Source organism: Verruconis gallopava (assembly GCF_000836295.1).
Source record: "Verruconis gallopava strain CBS 43764 unplaced genomic scaffold supercont1.10, whole genome shotgun sequence".
Classification (NCBI taxonomy): Eukaryota; Fungi; Ascomycota; class Dothideomycetes; order Venturiales; family Sympoventuriaceae; genus Verruconis; species Verruconis gallopava.
In genome coordinates, this window is record NW_015622146.1 from 1 (window position 1) to 16,503 (window position 16,503).

The following is a 16,503-nucleotide window of genomic DNA, read 5'->3' on the forward strand; positions in this document are numbered from 1 at the left end:
CTTATATAGACCAATTACCCCGCTTTTCATACAACCTCGGTTAGTTGAATACCTCGGTTATTACCTAATACCTGAATGACTAATGTTTTCATTCTGTTGTTTAAGAAACATAGATCTCATTCTGGATTAATACTGGATCTCATTCTGGATCAACATACCCTATAAGTATGTAGGTAAATTAGTATTAAATAATAAGGCTCTAACCTTATTAAGTAATGTTCTATTTACCCTCTTAGCTATCCCATTTTGTTCAGGTGTATATGGGGCTGAGTAAGCAATTATAATCCCCTTTTCTAATAGATATTCTGCTAGGGCTTTTGACTTAAATTTATTATCTGTTTGAATTATAGCCAATTTTTTATTATTAGGCGCTTATCTCTCTAATAAGTGGATATTTCTTATAATTACCTTATGTATATCTTTCCTTGATGATAATAGCTCGATAGAAAGATATTATAAGTAATTATCTAGAAATATAATATAATATCTATAGTTACTTAGTATTTTTAGTATAATAGGTCTATCTATATCTATATATATTTTATGCAAATATCTAGAACTATTAGTAGATGGTTCTCTACTAATATTTCTAGTAAGTTTTGCTTATATATATATAGTGCAAGCTTTTTGAGAGTTATCCTTAATAATAGCACCTTCTATATTATCTTATAATTTAGAAAGTACTTTATTATTAGGATGTGCCAGCCTAGTATGCTATAGATCTTGTGTGATTTGATTTTTATCTGTAAGGAAAACTTAATTTTTAGTTTTCTTTACAGATTCTGTGAGGAAAATCAAGTCCTTATTTTCCTCTATTAGTTGTTGTTGCTTATTTATCTTAGTTTCTAAGATTATAAGCTTATTCTTATAGATTACCTCAGCTATAGGCTTTCTATTTTTAGTGAATTTAGTTTTATTAGCTGAACTAGTAATAACCACTCTATTTTTAATTACTTAGTTAACTGAAATTAAGTTAACCTATAATTCTAGAATATAAAGCACATCTTTTAGGATAGCAGATTCATTAGTACTAGTAAATATAATACTGTTAATCCAGAATGAGATCTATGACATATTTCTTAAATAACAGAATGAAAACATTAGTCATTCAGGTATTAGGTAATAACCGAGGTATTTAACTAACTGAGGTTGTATGAAAAGCGGGGTAATTAGTCTATATAAGCAACAGGACCTACCTCAGTTTTGTAACGCAAGTAAAACAAAATATATAACTTAAATATATAAGTTTTCTTCTATATAAATCTTACTAAGCATCCGCCCTCCAATGAGCATAGCTTAACAAATACTAATATTACCTACTCCTGAAGCCTTTATTAATAATCTACTATTCCCCCAGATAATTATCTTATCTATAAGTGTAATAGATTGGAATACATCTTTTCTATTATAAATATAAATAGTAGCTCCTGAATCTAGTACCCATTCAATACTAGATTTAGTTTTTGATACCTAATTAGTAATAAGGATTAACTCTTCTATATTATCTAATTTAGAGGTATTATTTATTGTCTTAGGCTTTAATTCAGGGTGCTTTATCCAGTATTTTTCTTCTGTATACCCTTTTTTATTGCAAGATATGCATTTAGGTTTCTTAAACTTATTACTTTTAGTAGGTAGAGTCATTTCTATATCTACTATATCTTTAGTATCAGCCTTTTTACCTAATCTCTTGCTTTCATCCAGCAGCTGACGAAATATCTGATCTAGATCTATTTTTTTTTCAGATAACCTTATAGTTTATGTAATTATAGCCACTATATAATCATAATCTAAACTTAGATTATTTAATATAAGTGCTACTATAAACTTAGGTGGTAGTACTAGATCAGATGAAGCTAAGGTATTTAAGAGCCTTTTTATATTATAGATATAAACCTCTATATTATTTTTACTGGATTTAAGTGTAGTATTTATTAGCTCTTTATAGCTAATAAATTTAGTACTAAATCCTTATTAACCATATAGTTTTTTAAAGTTATTCTATAATATATTAGTATTATTAATATACCTTAATTATAATAATGGCCTATCTCCTAGTATAAGCTTAATTAAGGCACTTACCTTATTAATCTTAACTAGTAATTCTCTATATAGGCTTTTATTATTACCAGCCGCTTCAAGGGTAATAGTATTATTTTTAATATCCGCATAATCTCTTTCAATTAATAATACTTCTATTCTAATAGACTATAAGTTATAATTAGAAGAGCCTATTAATTTTGGAAATTTTGTGATATCCATTTTTTACCTAATATAGCCTTCTCTAAGATTAAAATAGTAGTTAGTCTTTCTAGACTTAACTAGCTTAGTTAGTCTATAATATATATATATATATATATATATACTATAACTATAGCTATAAGTATCTCAATCTTTTATTTAAGGCCTATTTCTAAGCTCTTTATGGAATTACATGAATATCATATGCTTATTATATAAGCATATAAGCTATACTATCATATAATTAGATATTTATAGGGTTATATAAAAGTCACATGTACTAATCTTCTTAGTCATATATGACCTTTTATATATCCAAAATAGGTAATAGAGTCTTCTAAAATATTAGGTAGACTCTATTAGTTAAAAAGAATATATAAATCTTTAGTTATCAGAGAGTATATGCTTAACCCAGGCTCATAACCTGTTAAGCTATGCTCATTAGAGGGCGGATACTTAGTAAGATTTATATAGAAGAAAACTTATATATTTAAGTTATATATTTTGTTTTACTTACTTTACAAAACTGAGGTAGGTCCTGTTACTTATATAGACTGATTACCCTGCTTTTCATATAACCTCAGTTAGTTAAATACCTTAGTTAATACCTAAATAACTAATATTTTTAATCTATTATTTAAGAAATATATCCTAGTATTAATCCAGAATGAGATCTAAAATATATTTCTTAAATAATAGATTAAAAATATTAGTTATTTAGGTATTAACTAAGGTATTTAACTAACTGAGGTTATATGAAAAGTGGGGTAATTAATCTATATAAGCAATAGGACCTACTTTAGTTTTGTAAAATAAGTAAAACAAAATATATATCTTAAATATATAAGTTCTCTTCTATATAAATCTTACTAAGCTTCCGCCTTCCAATAAGCATAGCTTAACACTTATTACTTTTATAGTAGCTTATAATAGCAAAGCTAGTCGGTTTTGGGAATGTATTCCTAACAAAATCCTACTAAGCTTCTGCCTTCTATTAAGCTTAGCTTAACATATATTCCACGCTGTCTTAGCTCACATAACTCACAGACCTCGTACCGCGGGTCCACATATCGCTGACCTCATAATTACGGAAAGGAGTTTGCGAAAATATCAAATGAATATTCAGTAAGAACACCAATAATACCAGTTGGTTATGAGATTTAGTGTTTCCTGTCAAAACAAGAATTCCATCAATGGCACAAACTCTGTATCTCCAATTCCGTTCATGCCTATTGCAATGGCAGCATCCAAGGCAAGGCAGCCTTTAAATTCTGCTCTGCCACCTCCCAGTTCTGGCCACTGTACCAAGAATCTATCCACAAACATTTTAAGCAATCGTCCACTCAAGCTTAGTGTCTTACATCTAGCCAGACTTTCGACATATACACATCTGGTCCGGTGACTTCCGTCAACTCCAAAGAAACGAAGCAAAATTGAGGCGAAGACGACAATTACTCCGGTTCCCGGGCCATTCGTGAGAATAATATCAGGCGCATCCCTCGAAAGCATGCTCAAACTTGTCCACAGACAGACCAAACTAGTAAAAGGTGTTGTGAAAATACTCTGGTGTACCTTTCGCGCGCGTGGGAGCTTCACAATGTCAAACGAACAGCTACCGGGGCATTGTAGCTCTGCTTCGAATTCGGTTGCAAGTGAAGCGCTAAACTCATCTCCAGAGCTCACAACCCAACTCCTCTTCCTCCATTTACTTAACGCGACTGTTCGGAGCATAAGCAGCATCTCTGCTGTGTGACCGCCGCTGCCTAGAACAACCATGAAATGCTGGTAGAGGTAGGTTGGTGAGTCAAACAAGGCATCATCTAGGCTGGCTCTTTCGAGACGGCGGGAGGGATGTGCTTTGACATTGCTGGATGGCGAAAAGGAAGGGGAGCGCCTGCGTCCGGGCTGTGCGCGGTTTGGTGGCAGAATCGATTTAAGACGTGCTGCGACGGCAACAACAACACCAATTAGACCAGTGAGAATCGTTGCGGCAAGGACTGGACGTAGCATTATGCACGCTGCTCAGGAAGAATCAGTTTGCAGCTCTTCAGTATGGCAAATGTCATGTTTTAGACTAGAAGGAGTGACTTAATGACAAAAGGATTGCAAAGATGATGCTGTCGGGGCCAGGGGTCTGGACTCGAGTGGACCGCATTCGCACAAATCTTGGTATGGTTGGTGGTTTAAGTGGAAAAGACAAGGAGGGTTCAAGTCACATGATGAGGCCGCCCACGGAGTTCACCGTCCACTTTCTACAATTCATCAAGATAAAGCGCTGTTGTATATTCGCGTTTGCAATGAAAGTGTGCCGTGCAAAGATTACAGGACACGACAAAAGAACTCGCTAGAACAATCCAATTGCATCAGTCAACCAAGAATATGTGTGGTTATCTAAAGCTCTAATTGCGTGCGGTACCCGCTCACAATCCTTCCTAAAAAAGGCAAAACCTATTTCACACTATTCGTAATTTAAATCTCTACTTGAGGCTGACCTAATCGTAGCGATAATACAGCTCTTACGTCGGTGCAATGCTGCAGTCCTTCCAGAAGCGGGATCAGATGCATTAAGTCATTGTCTGTCGGGTCGCTAATCCATCCTTCAATCGGCATGGCGTTGTCTGATAACTTGTCAGTGGAAGAAAAGCCACGATAATATGGGCGTTACTAACCCTCGTGGAACACGTAACTTAAAGGACTGTTATCTAAGATCATGACTTTACTCAAGTCGGGCTCGACTTGGGCTAAGTCTTTGATGTACGCTCCATTACGCATAGTACAGTGCTGACGATAGTATCTGGCCTCAAAGTACGGACGTTCAAGCTCGAGCCAATCGATGACAGGATCCGCGTACTCTTGAACGGACGCCGTGAAGATGACGAGCTTATACCACTTTTGCACCTTCCAATATTCTTCTCGTTAGCTTTTGCGCAATGGGAGCCGCAAAAAATGAGATGCTCACCTTTCTTAGAAATTCATCACAATGTGGTCGTTTGTGCACATAATACAGAATAGGAACCTGTGGACCTAACGTGACACCTCCAACCCCTACAGAATGATTCATCTTTACTTCGATCATGTGGCCTGTGGCGAATCTGCCACCTTTACTTTGACTGTGTATTAATGTCTCGTCGAGATCGATGATAAGTGTCTTCTGCCTCGGTTTGAGATCATTTGGCGATGCCTTTGCGTAGCTTGGCTGGCGTCGAGGTACGAGAGGGCGCGGCGGCTGCGGTGCGCGTGGAAATTTAGTGAGTTTAGTTGTGCCACTGATTGCCGGGCCTGATGGGGACTTGAGTGAAGCTGCAACAATGTCCTTTGCCTCAGAGGCCTTTGCCTCTGCATTCTGTCTTCTTCTTTTCCTAAGAGCTTCTTCGTTGTGCAGCTTGATACGTATCGACCTCCGCTGCGGCGCAATCTCGTCACCGTCTGTAGAAACAAATGACCTGGATCGCCCCTGTCGTACATAATTACTGCCATCATTGTGCTTCTCGTCTATTTCGGAGTCCGAATATACTGCGTGTGACGCAGATTGGGCCGAAGATGTTTTCAGTTGTCGATTAGAACTGCGTGTCGTTGTGCCACGTTCCCACGACGCTCCTGAGCTGATCTTTTCCGTCGCGACTGCATCTGTAGGCATATTCCTCCTTCGTCTCCGATGTGTGACGGCGCGACTGATAGTTATGACGGGATACAGAAGGGAAAAGTGTCCATTGTCATCGTAGAAGCAGGCTATCACGTATCGCGCAGGTGCGGTGATGGTTGTTAGGACTACCCGTACCGTTCCAATGATGCTGTTGCTAATGCGCCTCGGATAAGACGTCCAGCCGCCGGTATCGACGTCTCCAAAGCTCTTTTGCCCAAGCAATGGTGATTCCTCAGTAAAGTCCATATTTTGTTGCCTTTCCGGGCCCGTGGAGCCCGGACTGTGTATGCTGCTATTGGTTTTCAATACACGTTCCGTGTCCGGTCTTTGCCGGTGCTCTCGATGACTTCGGTGCTAGCGTATGAAGATGATCGTGAACGGGACGAGGTCGGAGTGGGCGAGCGCCCAAAAAGCGAAATGGCAGAGTTCATCTACTATGCAGCCATAATACTCGTAGTGGTAGTATATGATTGTGCGATCAGAGGTTAGGAAAGGATCAGACGTCCATGTGATTAATCGTGCGGCAGCCACTTGCTCTCCTGCAGTGTAGCCTCGGAATGTGAAAGCGCGCTTCTTGTCATGCAAAAGGGAGAAGGAAAAGCCAACGAAGGGAGCCTTTGTCGTTCGTCGCGAGGTGATGGAACGACTTGAGCAGAACGGGAGTCGCGACAATGCGATTGTGATATGAGGAGAGTTGGGGCGAGCTATCTTACCTCTGTTGGGGTTGACATTGCCGACCTGACCTCATCCACATGAGTGAACCGATGCGTCCCACCCCAGAATCGATCATTTCGGACGCGCGCTGTTGGCTAGTATCATGTCAAGAAGCCTCAAGAACGAAAACAAAGCCCAAATTTTTGATCTCTTTTGAGCCTGTACAATATACTCTAGGCTCCTTTGATTTCTGATAATTTTATTGTCACATCTCCGCACGTGCACCTACGTTGACTGGACTCAGCGAGCTGTCGAACTTTGGCAATTAAATTTCTTTTGCGTATGCCTGTGTTCACTCCTCTCCGGTGAAAAACGATAGTCTCTTCAACGCTACAAACCTCTTCCGGATTCTCTCCCAAAGCCGATGATTTATTCGATTCGGAAAAGCCATGCCCGCCGTAACCGTGACCATAACGCCCGGCCTCCCCTCATTCTTGAAATCTCTTAAAGGCAGAGATGTTGAGTCATCCATAGAGCAGCTCATATCGTATGAACACGACAGGTGACCGTGCGCCAGACATGCAGACTGACAGATTTTGTAGCCTTCTCAAGAGACGACAAATATGCAACTCGAGATCTTGCGCAATTGCTACAGCCGAGCTCCTGCGAAGAGTGGTCGCCGACTATCGAGGACGAGATGCTGCGGGTTTGATTGAGCGTATACGAGCAGTGGGAAACAGGCTTGTAAACGCGCAGCCAAGAGAGATGGTAGTCGGAAATATCATCAGAAGAGTTTTGGGTTTAATAAGAGAAATAATAGACCAGAAGGAAGGACAAGATGACATTGCGAGTGACGCAGACAGCCCAGAAAGGCAGGAAGCATCCAAAAGGTCTAAGCTGCTACCGTCCAACATGTCGACGCTTAGTCCTCTAAAACATAGTGTCATACATCCTGTGGAGTCGACAGGGGACGATGAAGGCACAGCGACACCAGCGTCAGATGCATCTTCTGCGCGAAGGCCCCCACTGCTGACCTCACATACATCGTTCGCACCTAGTGGTGCACCGACAGTGACCTCACTCTTCGGCTTGTTCTCTCAACCGGGTTCCTCGATTGCTTCAACCCCCCCAAACTTTGCAAACTCACCCACTACAAGACCGATCATGTTTGCAGACAAGATATTCCGCTATGACACCGCCAATGGCTCACAAGATCACAATATCAAGGCCGATGTGATAGAAGGCATCCGGGAGATTCTTGATGAGCTCGATATTGTTGATGAGCAAATCTCGCAATATGCACTCGAGAACATTCACTCTGATGAGATCATTCTCACACACACTTCGAGTCTCACCATTCAAAGGTTCCTGCTTACCGCGGCGAGGAAGCGAAAGTTCACTGTTATTCATGTCGAAAGCTATCCGAATGATTCCCAAACAACTCACGACGTTATCTTGCATGGCTCTAAAAAGGACGTGGCTGCAGTTGACGAATCTGAAGAAGAGGATCGTTTCAAGCCGTTGACAGCGGCCGGTATCAAAGTGATCATGATTCCAGACTCTGCCGTATTCGCAATCATGTCACGTGTTAATAAAGTAATCCTCGCCACGCATAGCGTTCTCGCGAATGGTGGCCTGGTAGCTGCAGCTGGTGCAAAGATGATTGCCCAGGTCGCGCAAGCACATCAGACGCCGGTGGTTGTCTTGACTGGAATTTACAAACTCAGCCCTATTTATCCATTCGACGTCGACGAACTGATTGAATGGGGCGATGCTGGGCAAGTGGCCAGTTACGAAAGTAAAGAGTTTGTGGAGAGCGTAGACGTGATAAATCCCGTTTTTGATTACGTGCCACCAGAGCTCGTAGATCTGTACATCTCGAACTTGTGAGTACTCTGCCCAGTAATCATAAGGAGAAGTTTTGTATTGACAAAATCGTTAGGGGTAGCCACGCACCGTCATACTTGTATCACGTAGTAGCGGAGCATTATGATTTTAGAGATATCAATCTGTAAGGAAAAAGGCTGTGAAGGCAACAAAGAACGACTTAGAGTCACTTCAAGGCTAGAAGAAAACACGATAACTGAGGATATCTACCATGACCTGGACGTTTGGTGAACAGGCCTGGTAGTTAGGCTCCGGGTGACATTTCGGATCCGAGTCATTCGCTGTTCGTAGAAATTAGTCTCCAGGCCAGAGAATCAAGAGCCTTAACTTAATTTCATCCAAGTCATGTCTTTCTGCCCGAAAACGTTAACGATTTCATCATTCTCGATGAGTATTCTTCCAAATGTTCCTGAAATTCTTGCCCTTATGGAGGTTTGATCTGTGGCGACAGTAACAAAGCAGCAAACGCATCAACAGCTTAGATAGACAAGCCAATCTCGTCACCATGTCCGATATGGTCATATTGATCTTGGTTCATAACTACTTGTGTAAGTACCCACGACATAGGAAATTCTATGACATGCGTGCATCTTAGAGTGTTCAATTGCAGTCATCTGTTCTGCTTCAATCAGCAAGTGCACATAGTTTTTCTTGTTCGATTCATTTCTGACTTGATTTGACTGGGAAAGATGAGACGAAAAGTGACAACATGCCTTCTTTCAAGCTTCAGATATCTAGGAAGACTGTCCGACTCTGTTCTTCATTGTAATCTACAAAGGTAGCGACTATGCTTCAAAAGTTAGCTCGCTAACTTTAGACTGAAAATAATTTCGCAGTCAATTCAACATGCGAAGGGAAGATCTTCTGAATTATAATTGAAGAGTAGTTGACAATGCGAGCAGATGGTGTCTTGTCCACAGCAGAGATTTAACTTCACCACGGGGCCACATAGAATGAGTACTCGAAAGACAGATAGTAACACCATACCGAGAGCGACTCAATATGTGTCGTGAACGCAATTTATCGGCGACCGTGCTTAAGCTTGTATCTCGCGAATCTCAAGCTCGTCCAACATCGATAAAATGCAAAGGTGCAAAAATAAATCCCGTCAGTTTAAACGCTTAGTATTTGACCGATGGACTCTCAGTACATGTTCTGGAAAAGGTGGTGTTTTAGCTTGGACCATTGAGAAGAACGAGTCCAGATAGATCCTACCTTTTTCGCATAATCTCCTCAGATGCTGTCTGATGTGCATGGGTTTTTGTATTTCGCAAGGGCTTACGGGACCGCTTTTTCCCTCAGGCCTAATGAAGTTCATGCTGAGTCCTTACACGGTAAAATTCAGAATGTACGATTTCCAGCATCATGTCATGTAAGTTCTGCATCTTCCTCTCTCTCACGCCTCCTCTCTTTCTCGTCCTGTTGTTCCCTAACACGCACTGCTTCGAGTAATTCACCACCTTCTAGTGAGATGGCAGCGACGTCTCCATCTGCAGTCACAGTGCCCTCGATAACCAATTTCTCACGCTCAGACTGCAGCCGTTCCCTCACCAATCTTGCAATAGCATTCTTTGTGCGAAAATCCAACATGCTTATGCGTTCTTTGAAATCTCTCTTCAGATCCCAGTTAGGCTTCTTTGGCTGTAGCTTGAACAAATCTATGGGTGCATCTTTCTCTTGTTCCTCTTTTGCTGCTTGTTCCTTTTGTTTGAGCTGGAGAGCAGCTGCGCGGGCCTCGATAGTATCTTTATCCGCATCTGGTGAGAACTCAAAACCGAGCCTCGGGCCGCGAGTCTCAGGATCGTAGTTCCGACCAGAAAGATATGTTGCTGTTACGGATGACTTCGAGTCATCGCTTTTGGTAGATTGTGGTTGAGACGAAGTGTTTTCCTGTAGCTCCGATGCTTTTCGCTTCAGACCACGCAACTGCGCGAGACGGGCTTTGCGGTCTTGGGCTGCAGCCTCGAGTGTGCCTGCAGATGACATTTCAGCTTATAGCTGTGATCGCGTTCCTTTGTCAATAACCTGGAGAGGAGATTATTTGAGGTTATGTCGCGAAATGGGTGCAATCTAAACTATTTTCATTATTGTATCTCATCTTCTGGTCATCTCCTAGACGGGTTGCGGAGAAAAAGGGTCGGAGGTCTTGGCATCGGATTGAATGCCCTTTCTATTCAACCAGATTCGCCTGGCTAGATACAACGCGAATCACAACGCATTGCAAAATTGCTCAAAAACTTCTCCCTCGAATTAAAAAGACAGAAAAGCTTCGATGAATGTCTTTTCACGCTCAATTCATTCATGCGCCGCGCTTTTCTCCCCCCATCCCGCCGATATTTCTTTCAGCGAATTCGATCGAATTTCGTCCACAGAATATCCGTCTTCGCCATCGCCGTGCGACTGCAAAGTACCAACGGATCACCTGAACACGAACATAAAAAGAAGAGGCACATAAAATTCTACGCACCGACGAAGGTTCGCTTCAACGAAAATGCAGACTTTAGTGACTTCCTGGGTGGATCTGCTGAGACAGCTAAAGAGGACGAAGCGATTCCAGGCTATCCATCAAAATCAGAGACTACGTACAACGCACTATTAGATCCAATTAGTACAAAGGATCATTTGCAGAAAGAGTCCGCGGCCGTTGAGGTGCCTAAGCCCTTTCAAAATTACGAAGGTCTTCAAACCGAAATGGACATGATTGAAGCCAAAGTTGGCTCTCCTATTGTGACCTGGGAGTCAAAAGAGTTGATTCCGAACCGCGAACAGGATATTTCTGAAAGTCAACTTTCTTGCAAGCTTGGTTTACGCTGTGATGTCAAGGCTGAGAAATCAGACAAAAAAGAGAATATCGAAACTGCTACCCAAGTTTCGTTATCTGTCTCAGACTATGTACCTGATTCATCACCATCTAAACAGCCGCACCAGCCTCTTGAGAAGGAGATTGAACACATACAGCATTATGAACCACGATCAAAAGTATTGGAAGACGCAGAGCAAGCCCGCATACGTTGCGACCATACTTCGAGAATCCGTCTGCTCTTTAGAGAAAACCGCGCTCAACTTTCAGAATTGAGCATGATACCCCTTAAAGAAATCTCTTCTGAGGATGAATTCGTTCCTTTGTCTCGAATGCACAACGACTCTCAGTTTCAGCAAATGTACCCAGACTGGCACTACAATTATGCGACTCTCTTTGCAAAGAATATTCACCCAAGCTCGTCAATTGAGCCCGTTTTTGTCTTACAAAGCCGGAAAACATTTTCTAGGGCAATTCGAGCCATTCGTTCCAGCGAGGCAGAAATGAAGAACAAGAGCTGGGATTTTGCCGGAAAACGATTCGTGCAATCACACCCGTACAAAAGCAAGGAAGAGTGGGCGGATTTTATGCTCCTCACCATGAGGTATACTCCACACTTAACGGCGGGGGCTTTGAAAGCCTCCTACCCCCACCTTAAGCCTCCATTCTACATGGTCGCCGACATCATCCATTTCATAACGAGGTTTGGCATGGAATGTGAGCTTGATACGAATGGTGTTCGAAGTAATAAGAGAGATCCGTCGAAGATCACTGCACACGAGGTTGTAGAATTGATCTTGGAGATCATTCCACAGTGCACGCATGAAAGCAGTTTCATTCTCAACGCAACAATTGTTCAGTTGCTAGGACAAATTGACTTGCAATTTGCGTATGCACTCTTTAATGGTCTATGTGCATTTCAAAGCCATATCTCGTGCTCATCATGGATTGCATTTGCTCGGCACTTTGGGAAGAATGGCGACTACGAGACCGCAATCTCAGCTTTGGATAGCTGCCTGAAACACGGGGGTTCGGCAACGGACATGAGGGTTAAAAGAGCAGCTAGCTACATTCTTCGTCGAAGCATCGTTAATCCCGACGGTCACCACCACAGCGGATACATTATAAACCGATTCATTGAGATGGGTCTTCGAATTGGCTTGATCATGCAAACCGCGCTGATTGCGAACGCATTTGATTCTCGGGACAGATCTACGGCGCTGGATGTATTCGCGCTTATGAGGGACCAGGGCATTGAGCCAGACGCAGTGACCTACGGTACCTTGCTTAAAGGCCTGAGTGATTGCAAAGACCATGATCTTGTTGATGAAGTTCTTAGCTTGAGTTGGGCTAAGGCTGAAGAGACGAGGGATGAGCGGCTCGCGTCATATGTACTGTACTGGCATTTTTTGCAGTATATGCGGCGTGCCTCGGACGTTTGGAATAAAGAAGAAAAGACCAGGATTCATTGCGAGGCACTGAGGCAGCTCGTGATGTTGTTCACCAGGATCTTCGATTGGAAGCCGTTGGATGTTTTAGGCTTCCCATATCTGGAGTTCGCCGAATATCAGTCTCCTCACGCTTCGCTGAAAATCAAGCCTACAGATACGGCCATGAACATAATGTTTTTGGCCCATAGCCGGGCATATTTACCTTCTTTACAATTTGAAGGTGCCAGCCTTGCATCACACGTATGCTCGGTTGCTCAGTTGTTTGAGCGCTGGTGGCTCATTGCTACGAGGGGGGATCTATATCCCGAAGTTGATGATTGGATTAAAGACCTCTTCATCAATATGATCAAGAATGGATTCGCTTTGAACAATTTCATGCACGCTCTTGGTGCGGATGCGAAAAGTCTCTATTATGCCATCACGATATTACAACACATGGAGAAAGGCTTCGTAGGGATATCGAAAGCCTCCACAACGGAGTATCTTTCTGAATCTATCAAAGGTCCATCTCTCTACACGTGGTCAATTCTTCTAAACATATTTGCTCGACATGCTCAGATTGATGCAATGGAGAAGTGCTTGAAGATTATGCAATCAAGAGGCTGCCGCCCTGATAGAGCTGTATGGAACACAGTTATCAAGGCGTATGCGGTTGCTCAACGGCCTAATGACGTAATCAAGGCTCTCCGTCGCAAAGAGGAAGCCGGGTATGGCCATGATGACGATGTAATTCGGACGCTGGCGCGATTCCGAGATAAAGAGCTACTGAAAGCGCTTTTGCGGACTGAGTTGCGGTCTCGCGAGGCTTCGACCTACGATGCGGGTGTGCTCAGTCGTGTGGCTGGCCTCCAGAGAGTTGACAAAAAATGGACCCCTCACGTCAACGAAGTTTCCACCTATGAGCCTGGCATCGGCCCCAGGCAAGTGCAATTTTTCGATGCAAATCGCACTCTAGGCTTACAAAAGGGGTGTGTGGTCCCCACGGAAGACGGAGAGGACGAAGAAGCTGCTGATATATCTAATTGTGAAAATGAATCACAGAGTTTACGAGTCTTGGATGGAAAGGGAGTCTACTCCCTTAAATCTGAAGTCGAAGAGGATTGGTTTGAGAATTATGACGAAGAAGAAAATCCGCATCGGGATATTAGCGATGGAAGTTCCTGAACTTCATGCAGCGATGATGCAGCGGAATACCTGTTATATTACTTTTCCAGCATTTTGGAGGTAAGAACGTTTGTACAATTAGCATAGATCGGACGATACCCAGAATATAATCCTCTCCATGCCTTGATAAGGTACTCGACATTAAACGAATTTGTCAATCATCACGGAGCTCTGTATCTGTAATAGTGCGTCTCAACGTCTGGGACTTCCGATCTGAAGCCTTTCCGCGATGGATTAAATGCCGAGAGAAAAGTTGGTTGCGCATGGAACAACTTTATCAAGCCCCTGTGCAGACACTCGATTTAACAATATTTCGCATTGGCAAGCCATTGTGTTGTTGACCGCTCGAGGTCATTCATTGGCCTGATAGTGTTGAACGCGGGGTGGTGAATAGTCATTTGATAATTCAACAACGGTTTCTCCGTGCTGTAGTGTACAAATGATATCGAGATATCTGAGAGAAAAACTGAAACCGAGATCCAATGTTTGTACGACTCTCCTATTATGTGTAAACTGTGAATTGAAAGGACGTATTTACTTAGCAGCACAAAAAGCGCGGCGAGCTGATCACCCGTTTTCAACCACACTTAATAAGGTGGGAAATGTACAATTTATTCCAACTCTTCAGATTGTCAGCAACACAGCTCGTTTGTTGCTCGTCAATCGAGGCCGTCAAGTCCAGTTACTGGGTAGTATATGGAATATTGGACGCTGTTTCAGGACTTGGACTCTATGTTCTGAATCAGGGAATGACATCCTCGGAAACATGACCCCGCGCTGAACAAAGCTGTGGAGATTCTCGGTCATTTGATCTAGGCTCTTAAGAAGGGAGAGTACAATTTGGAAAACAATACAATGCTCTGACGACTTCTAAAGTTTTAGAATGCAGTTGAATTGCTTTAAGTCCAGCGATGGCAGGTCCAGTAAGGCAACCGATTGATATTCCTTCGCTAGAGACATATATCATACAACATGTTCCACACATTCAACCGCCGTTGCAAATTGAACAAGTAAGGAGAGTGGGACAGAACACAGTGCTCAATGCTAAATTTCATTAGTTTCGTTTCGGCTTCTCCAACCCGACATACCAGCTTACCGATGCCAACGGTGCTAGGTTTGTTATGCGCAAGAAGCCACCTGGAGCTTCATTCAACAAAAGCGCCCACCAAATTGAACGGGAGTTTAGGATCTTGGAAGCACTCAAGTATACGGAAGTTCCTGTGCCAACGACGTATTGCCTCTGCGAAGATACGTCCGTGTTGGGAACAGCATTCTATATTGTATGTAGATGAATTTCCGCAGCCCAAGACATGCGTAAAGCCGCCTTTGAAATAATCCCTAGGCATTGATTAGATGCTTCTCTTCATGGCAGCCAGCTTAAATATGAATTATACAGGAGTGGATGACCTGACAACGTTTTAGATGGAGTTCATTGAAGGTAGAGTTGGTCTTGCTAATCATTTACCTAATACTGCCCCGGATGACAGATTTGAAATGTATGGATTTATCCTTTCTGTTTTAGCAGGTGGCTGATTGGTCTTAGGTGGCGATCAGCCATACAAATCCTCGCAAAGCTCCACAAGGTCGACTATGAATCTGTCGGTCTCGCTACTTTTGGCAAGCAATTTGGCTATTACAATCGACAATTGAAGACATTTTCGGCGGTCGCATTGCAACAGGCTACTGTTCTCGATGTTGAGACTAAGGAACCGGTTGGTCCCATTCCTCATGTTGATGAAATGATTTCAATGCTACGTGAAGATCAACCAGAAGACCGTACCAGCATCGTACATGGCGACTTCAAGTTGGATAACCTGGTATTTCACCCCACGGAACCACGAGTTATCGGGGTTCTCGATTGGGAGCTTGCCACAATTGGACATCCTTTGTCTGATGTGTCGACAATTTTGAACCCATTCTCGGCTGACAGTATGATGCGTACCCCCGAGTTTGCACCAGGTGCTACACCTGGCTTGCCAACATTGGAACAATGTATTTCATGGTACAGGGACTTCTCGGGATACAATGTGGAGCGAGATCTTGCATGGGGGCGGGCATTCTACGCGTTCAAGACATCAGTGAATATGCAAGGCATTGCGGCACGGTATGCCAGAAGGCAAGTAAGCAATGCTGGAGCAGGGGAATACCTGAAGAATAGAAAAAAATATGCTGCTGATGCGTGGGAAACGGTTCAACTTTCGCTTCGACGATACAGAAATGGGGGTGACTCGCGATTATGAACGAATGACATTGGTGTTGACTGAACAGCATACCTTACGTCGTCCAATAGACACCTCGTTGATTCACTATTCCAGAAGCAAATCTAGTGTCTTTCGCGTCAAAGAGCGGATGGGATAATTCTGTAGCATCATATTTGGTTGTACATTCATTATGATTCTTTGTTGGAATCAAAGTCGTAGAACTCAATAAAGACTTCATCCTTAGCAATCTCCTAGAGAGCTTTTGAACTCGCCTTGTTACAGTATGTCAACAGGCTTCTTCTGAACACCTTTTTTTGATCCAAGACGTGAGGTTCAAGGCGTCGAAGATAAATGGTCGACAGGTACCAAAGTGAGGAGTTGAACTTATCCACAGTGGGGCGTTGCCCCTGGTAATGCTTTACCCTGTCTTATTCACGACTGCGGAGAGGGACGTACTACAAG

At 42.7% G+C, this 16,503-nt stretch overlaps 6 protein-coding genes across 8 annotated transcripts; 3 read left to right on the forward strand and 3 right to left on the reverse strand.

Moving 5' to 3' along the window:
- Nucleotides 1-3,336: 3,336 nt before the first annotated feature.
- Nucleotides 3,337-4,406, reverse strand: PV09_03644 (uncharacterized protein). The gene has a single exon (XM_016356865.1). It carries the CDS (start codon nucleotides 4,249-4,251, stop codon nucleotides 3,415-3,417), a length of 837 nt encoding a protein of 278 aa, XP_016214954.1. The 5' UTR covers nucleotides 4,252-4,406; the 3' UTR covers nucleotides 3,337-3,414.
- Nucleotides 4,407-4,486: 80 nt separating this feature from the next.
- On the reverse strand, nucleotides 4,487-6,709 carry PV09_03645 (uncharacterized protein). Its single transcript, XM_016356866.1, has 3 exons — nucleotides 5,201-6,709; nucleotides 4,911-5,139; nucleotides 4,487-4,859 (listed from the first exon to the last, which is right to left on the reverse strand). The coding sequence occupies exons 1-3, from the start codon at nucleotides 6,128-6,130 to the stop codon at nucleotides 4,711-4,713; spliced, it is 1,308 nt and encodes a 435-aa protein (XP_016214955.1). The 5' UTR covers nucleotides 6,131-6,709; the 3' UTR covers nucleotides 4,487-4,710.
- PV09_03646 (uncharacterized protein) lies at nucleotides 6,669-8,789 on the forward strand. The gene is made up of 3 exons (XM_016356867.1): nucleotides 6,669-7,085; nucleotides 7,141-8,424; nucleotides 8,481-8,789. Exons 1-3 carry the CDS (start codon nucleotides 6,988-6,990, stop codon nucleotides 8,551-8,553), a joined length of 1,455 nt encoding a protein of 484 aa, XP_016214956.1. The 5' UTR covers nucleotides 6,669-6,987; the 3' UTR covers nucleotides 8,554-8,789.
- On the reverse strand, nucleotides 8,680-10,515 carry PV09_03647. Of its 3 annotated transcripts, XM_016356870.1 has the most exons (4): nucleotides 9,641-10,515; nucleotides 9,413-9,580; nucleotides 9,139-9,210; nucleotides 8,680-9,044 (listed from the first exon to the last, which is right to left on the reverse strand). In XM_016356870.1, the coding sequence occupies exon 1, from the start codon at nucleotides 10,409-10,411 to the stop codon at nucleotides 9,794-9,796; it is 618 nt and encodes a 205-aa protein (XP_016214959.1). In that variant the 5' UTR covers nucleotides 10,412-10,515; the 3' UTR covers nucleotides 8,680-9,044; nucleotides 9,139-9,210; nucleotides 9,413-9,580; nucleotides 9,641-9,793. The 3 variants fall into 3 exon arrangements, with proteins under 3 accessions (XP_016214959.1, XP_016214958.1, XP_016214957.1); XM_016356869.1 differs by having other exon boundaries at nucleotides 9,139-9,580; XM_016356868.1 differs by having other exon boundaries at nucleotides 9,139-10,515.
- Nucleotides 10,516-10,632: 117 nt separating this feature from the next.
- Nucleotides 10,633-13,978, forward strand: PV09_03648 (uncharacterized protein). The gene has a single exon (XM_016356871.1). It carries the CDS (start codon nucleotides 10,727-10,729, stop codon nucleotides 13,838-13,840), a length of 3,114 nt encoding a protein of 1,037 aa, XP_016214960.1. The 5' UTR covers nucleotides 10,633-10,726; the 3' UTR covers nucleotides 13,841-13,978.
- A 773-nt stretch (nucleotides 13,979-14,751) lies between these two features.
- PV09_03649 (uncharacterized protein) lies at nucleotides 14,752-16,080 on the forward strand (the record flags this gene model as incomplete). The annotated part of the gene is made up of 4 exons (XM_016356872.1): nucleotides 14,752-14,850; nucleotides 14,899-15,120; nucleotides 15,263-15,336; nucleotides 15,384-16,080. 4 exons carry the CDS (start codon nucleotides 14,752-14,754, stop codon nucleotides 16,078-16,080), a joined length of 1,092 nt encoding a protein of 363 aa, XP_016214961.1.
- Nucleotides 16,081-16,503: the final 423 nt, after the last annotated feature.

Excerpts from the sequence above, each read along its gene's own strand:
- PV09_03644 (XM_016356865.1), bottom strand. The coding sequence starts at position 4,251 with ATGCTACGTCCAGTCCTTGCCGCAACGATTCTCACTGGTCTAATTGGT.
- PV09_03645 (XM_016356866.1), bottom strand. The coding sequence starts at position 6,130 with ATGGACTTTACTGAGGAATCACCATTGCTTGGGCAAAAGAGCTTTGGA. Across the intron at positions 5,140-5,200 it reads GTGATGAATTTCTAAGAAAG|GTGCAAAAGTGGTATAAGCT; the intron begins GTGAGCATCTCA and ends GAATATTGGAAG. Across the intron at positions 4,860-4,910 it reads AAGTTACGTGTTCCACGAGG|ACAACGCCATGCCGATTGAA; the intron begins GTTAGTAACGCC and ends ACAAGTTATCAG.
- PV09_03646 (XM_016356867.1), top strand. The coding sequence starts at position 6,988 with ATGCCCGCCGTAACCGTGACCATAACGCCCGGCCTCCCCTCATTCTTG. Across the intron at positions 7,086-7,140 it reads TCCATAGAGCAGCTCATATC|CCTTCTCAAGAGACGACAAA; the intron begins GTATGAACACGA and ends CAGATTTTGTAG. Across the intron at positions 8,425-8,480 it reads GATCTGTACATCTCGAACTT|GGGTAGCCACGCACCGTCAT; the intron begins GTGAGTACTCTG and ends CAAAATCGTTAG.
- PV09_03647 (XM_016356870.1), bottom strand. The coding sequence starts at position 10,411 with ATGTCATCTGCAGGCACACTCGAGGCTGCAGCCCAAGACCGCAAAGCC.
- PV09_03648 (XM_016356871.1), top strand. The coding sequence starts at position 10,727 with ATGCGCCGCGCTTTTCTCCCCCCATCCCGCCGATATTTCTTTCAGCGA.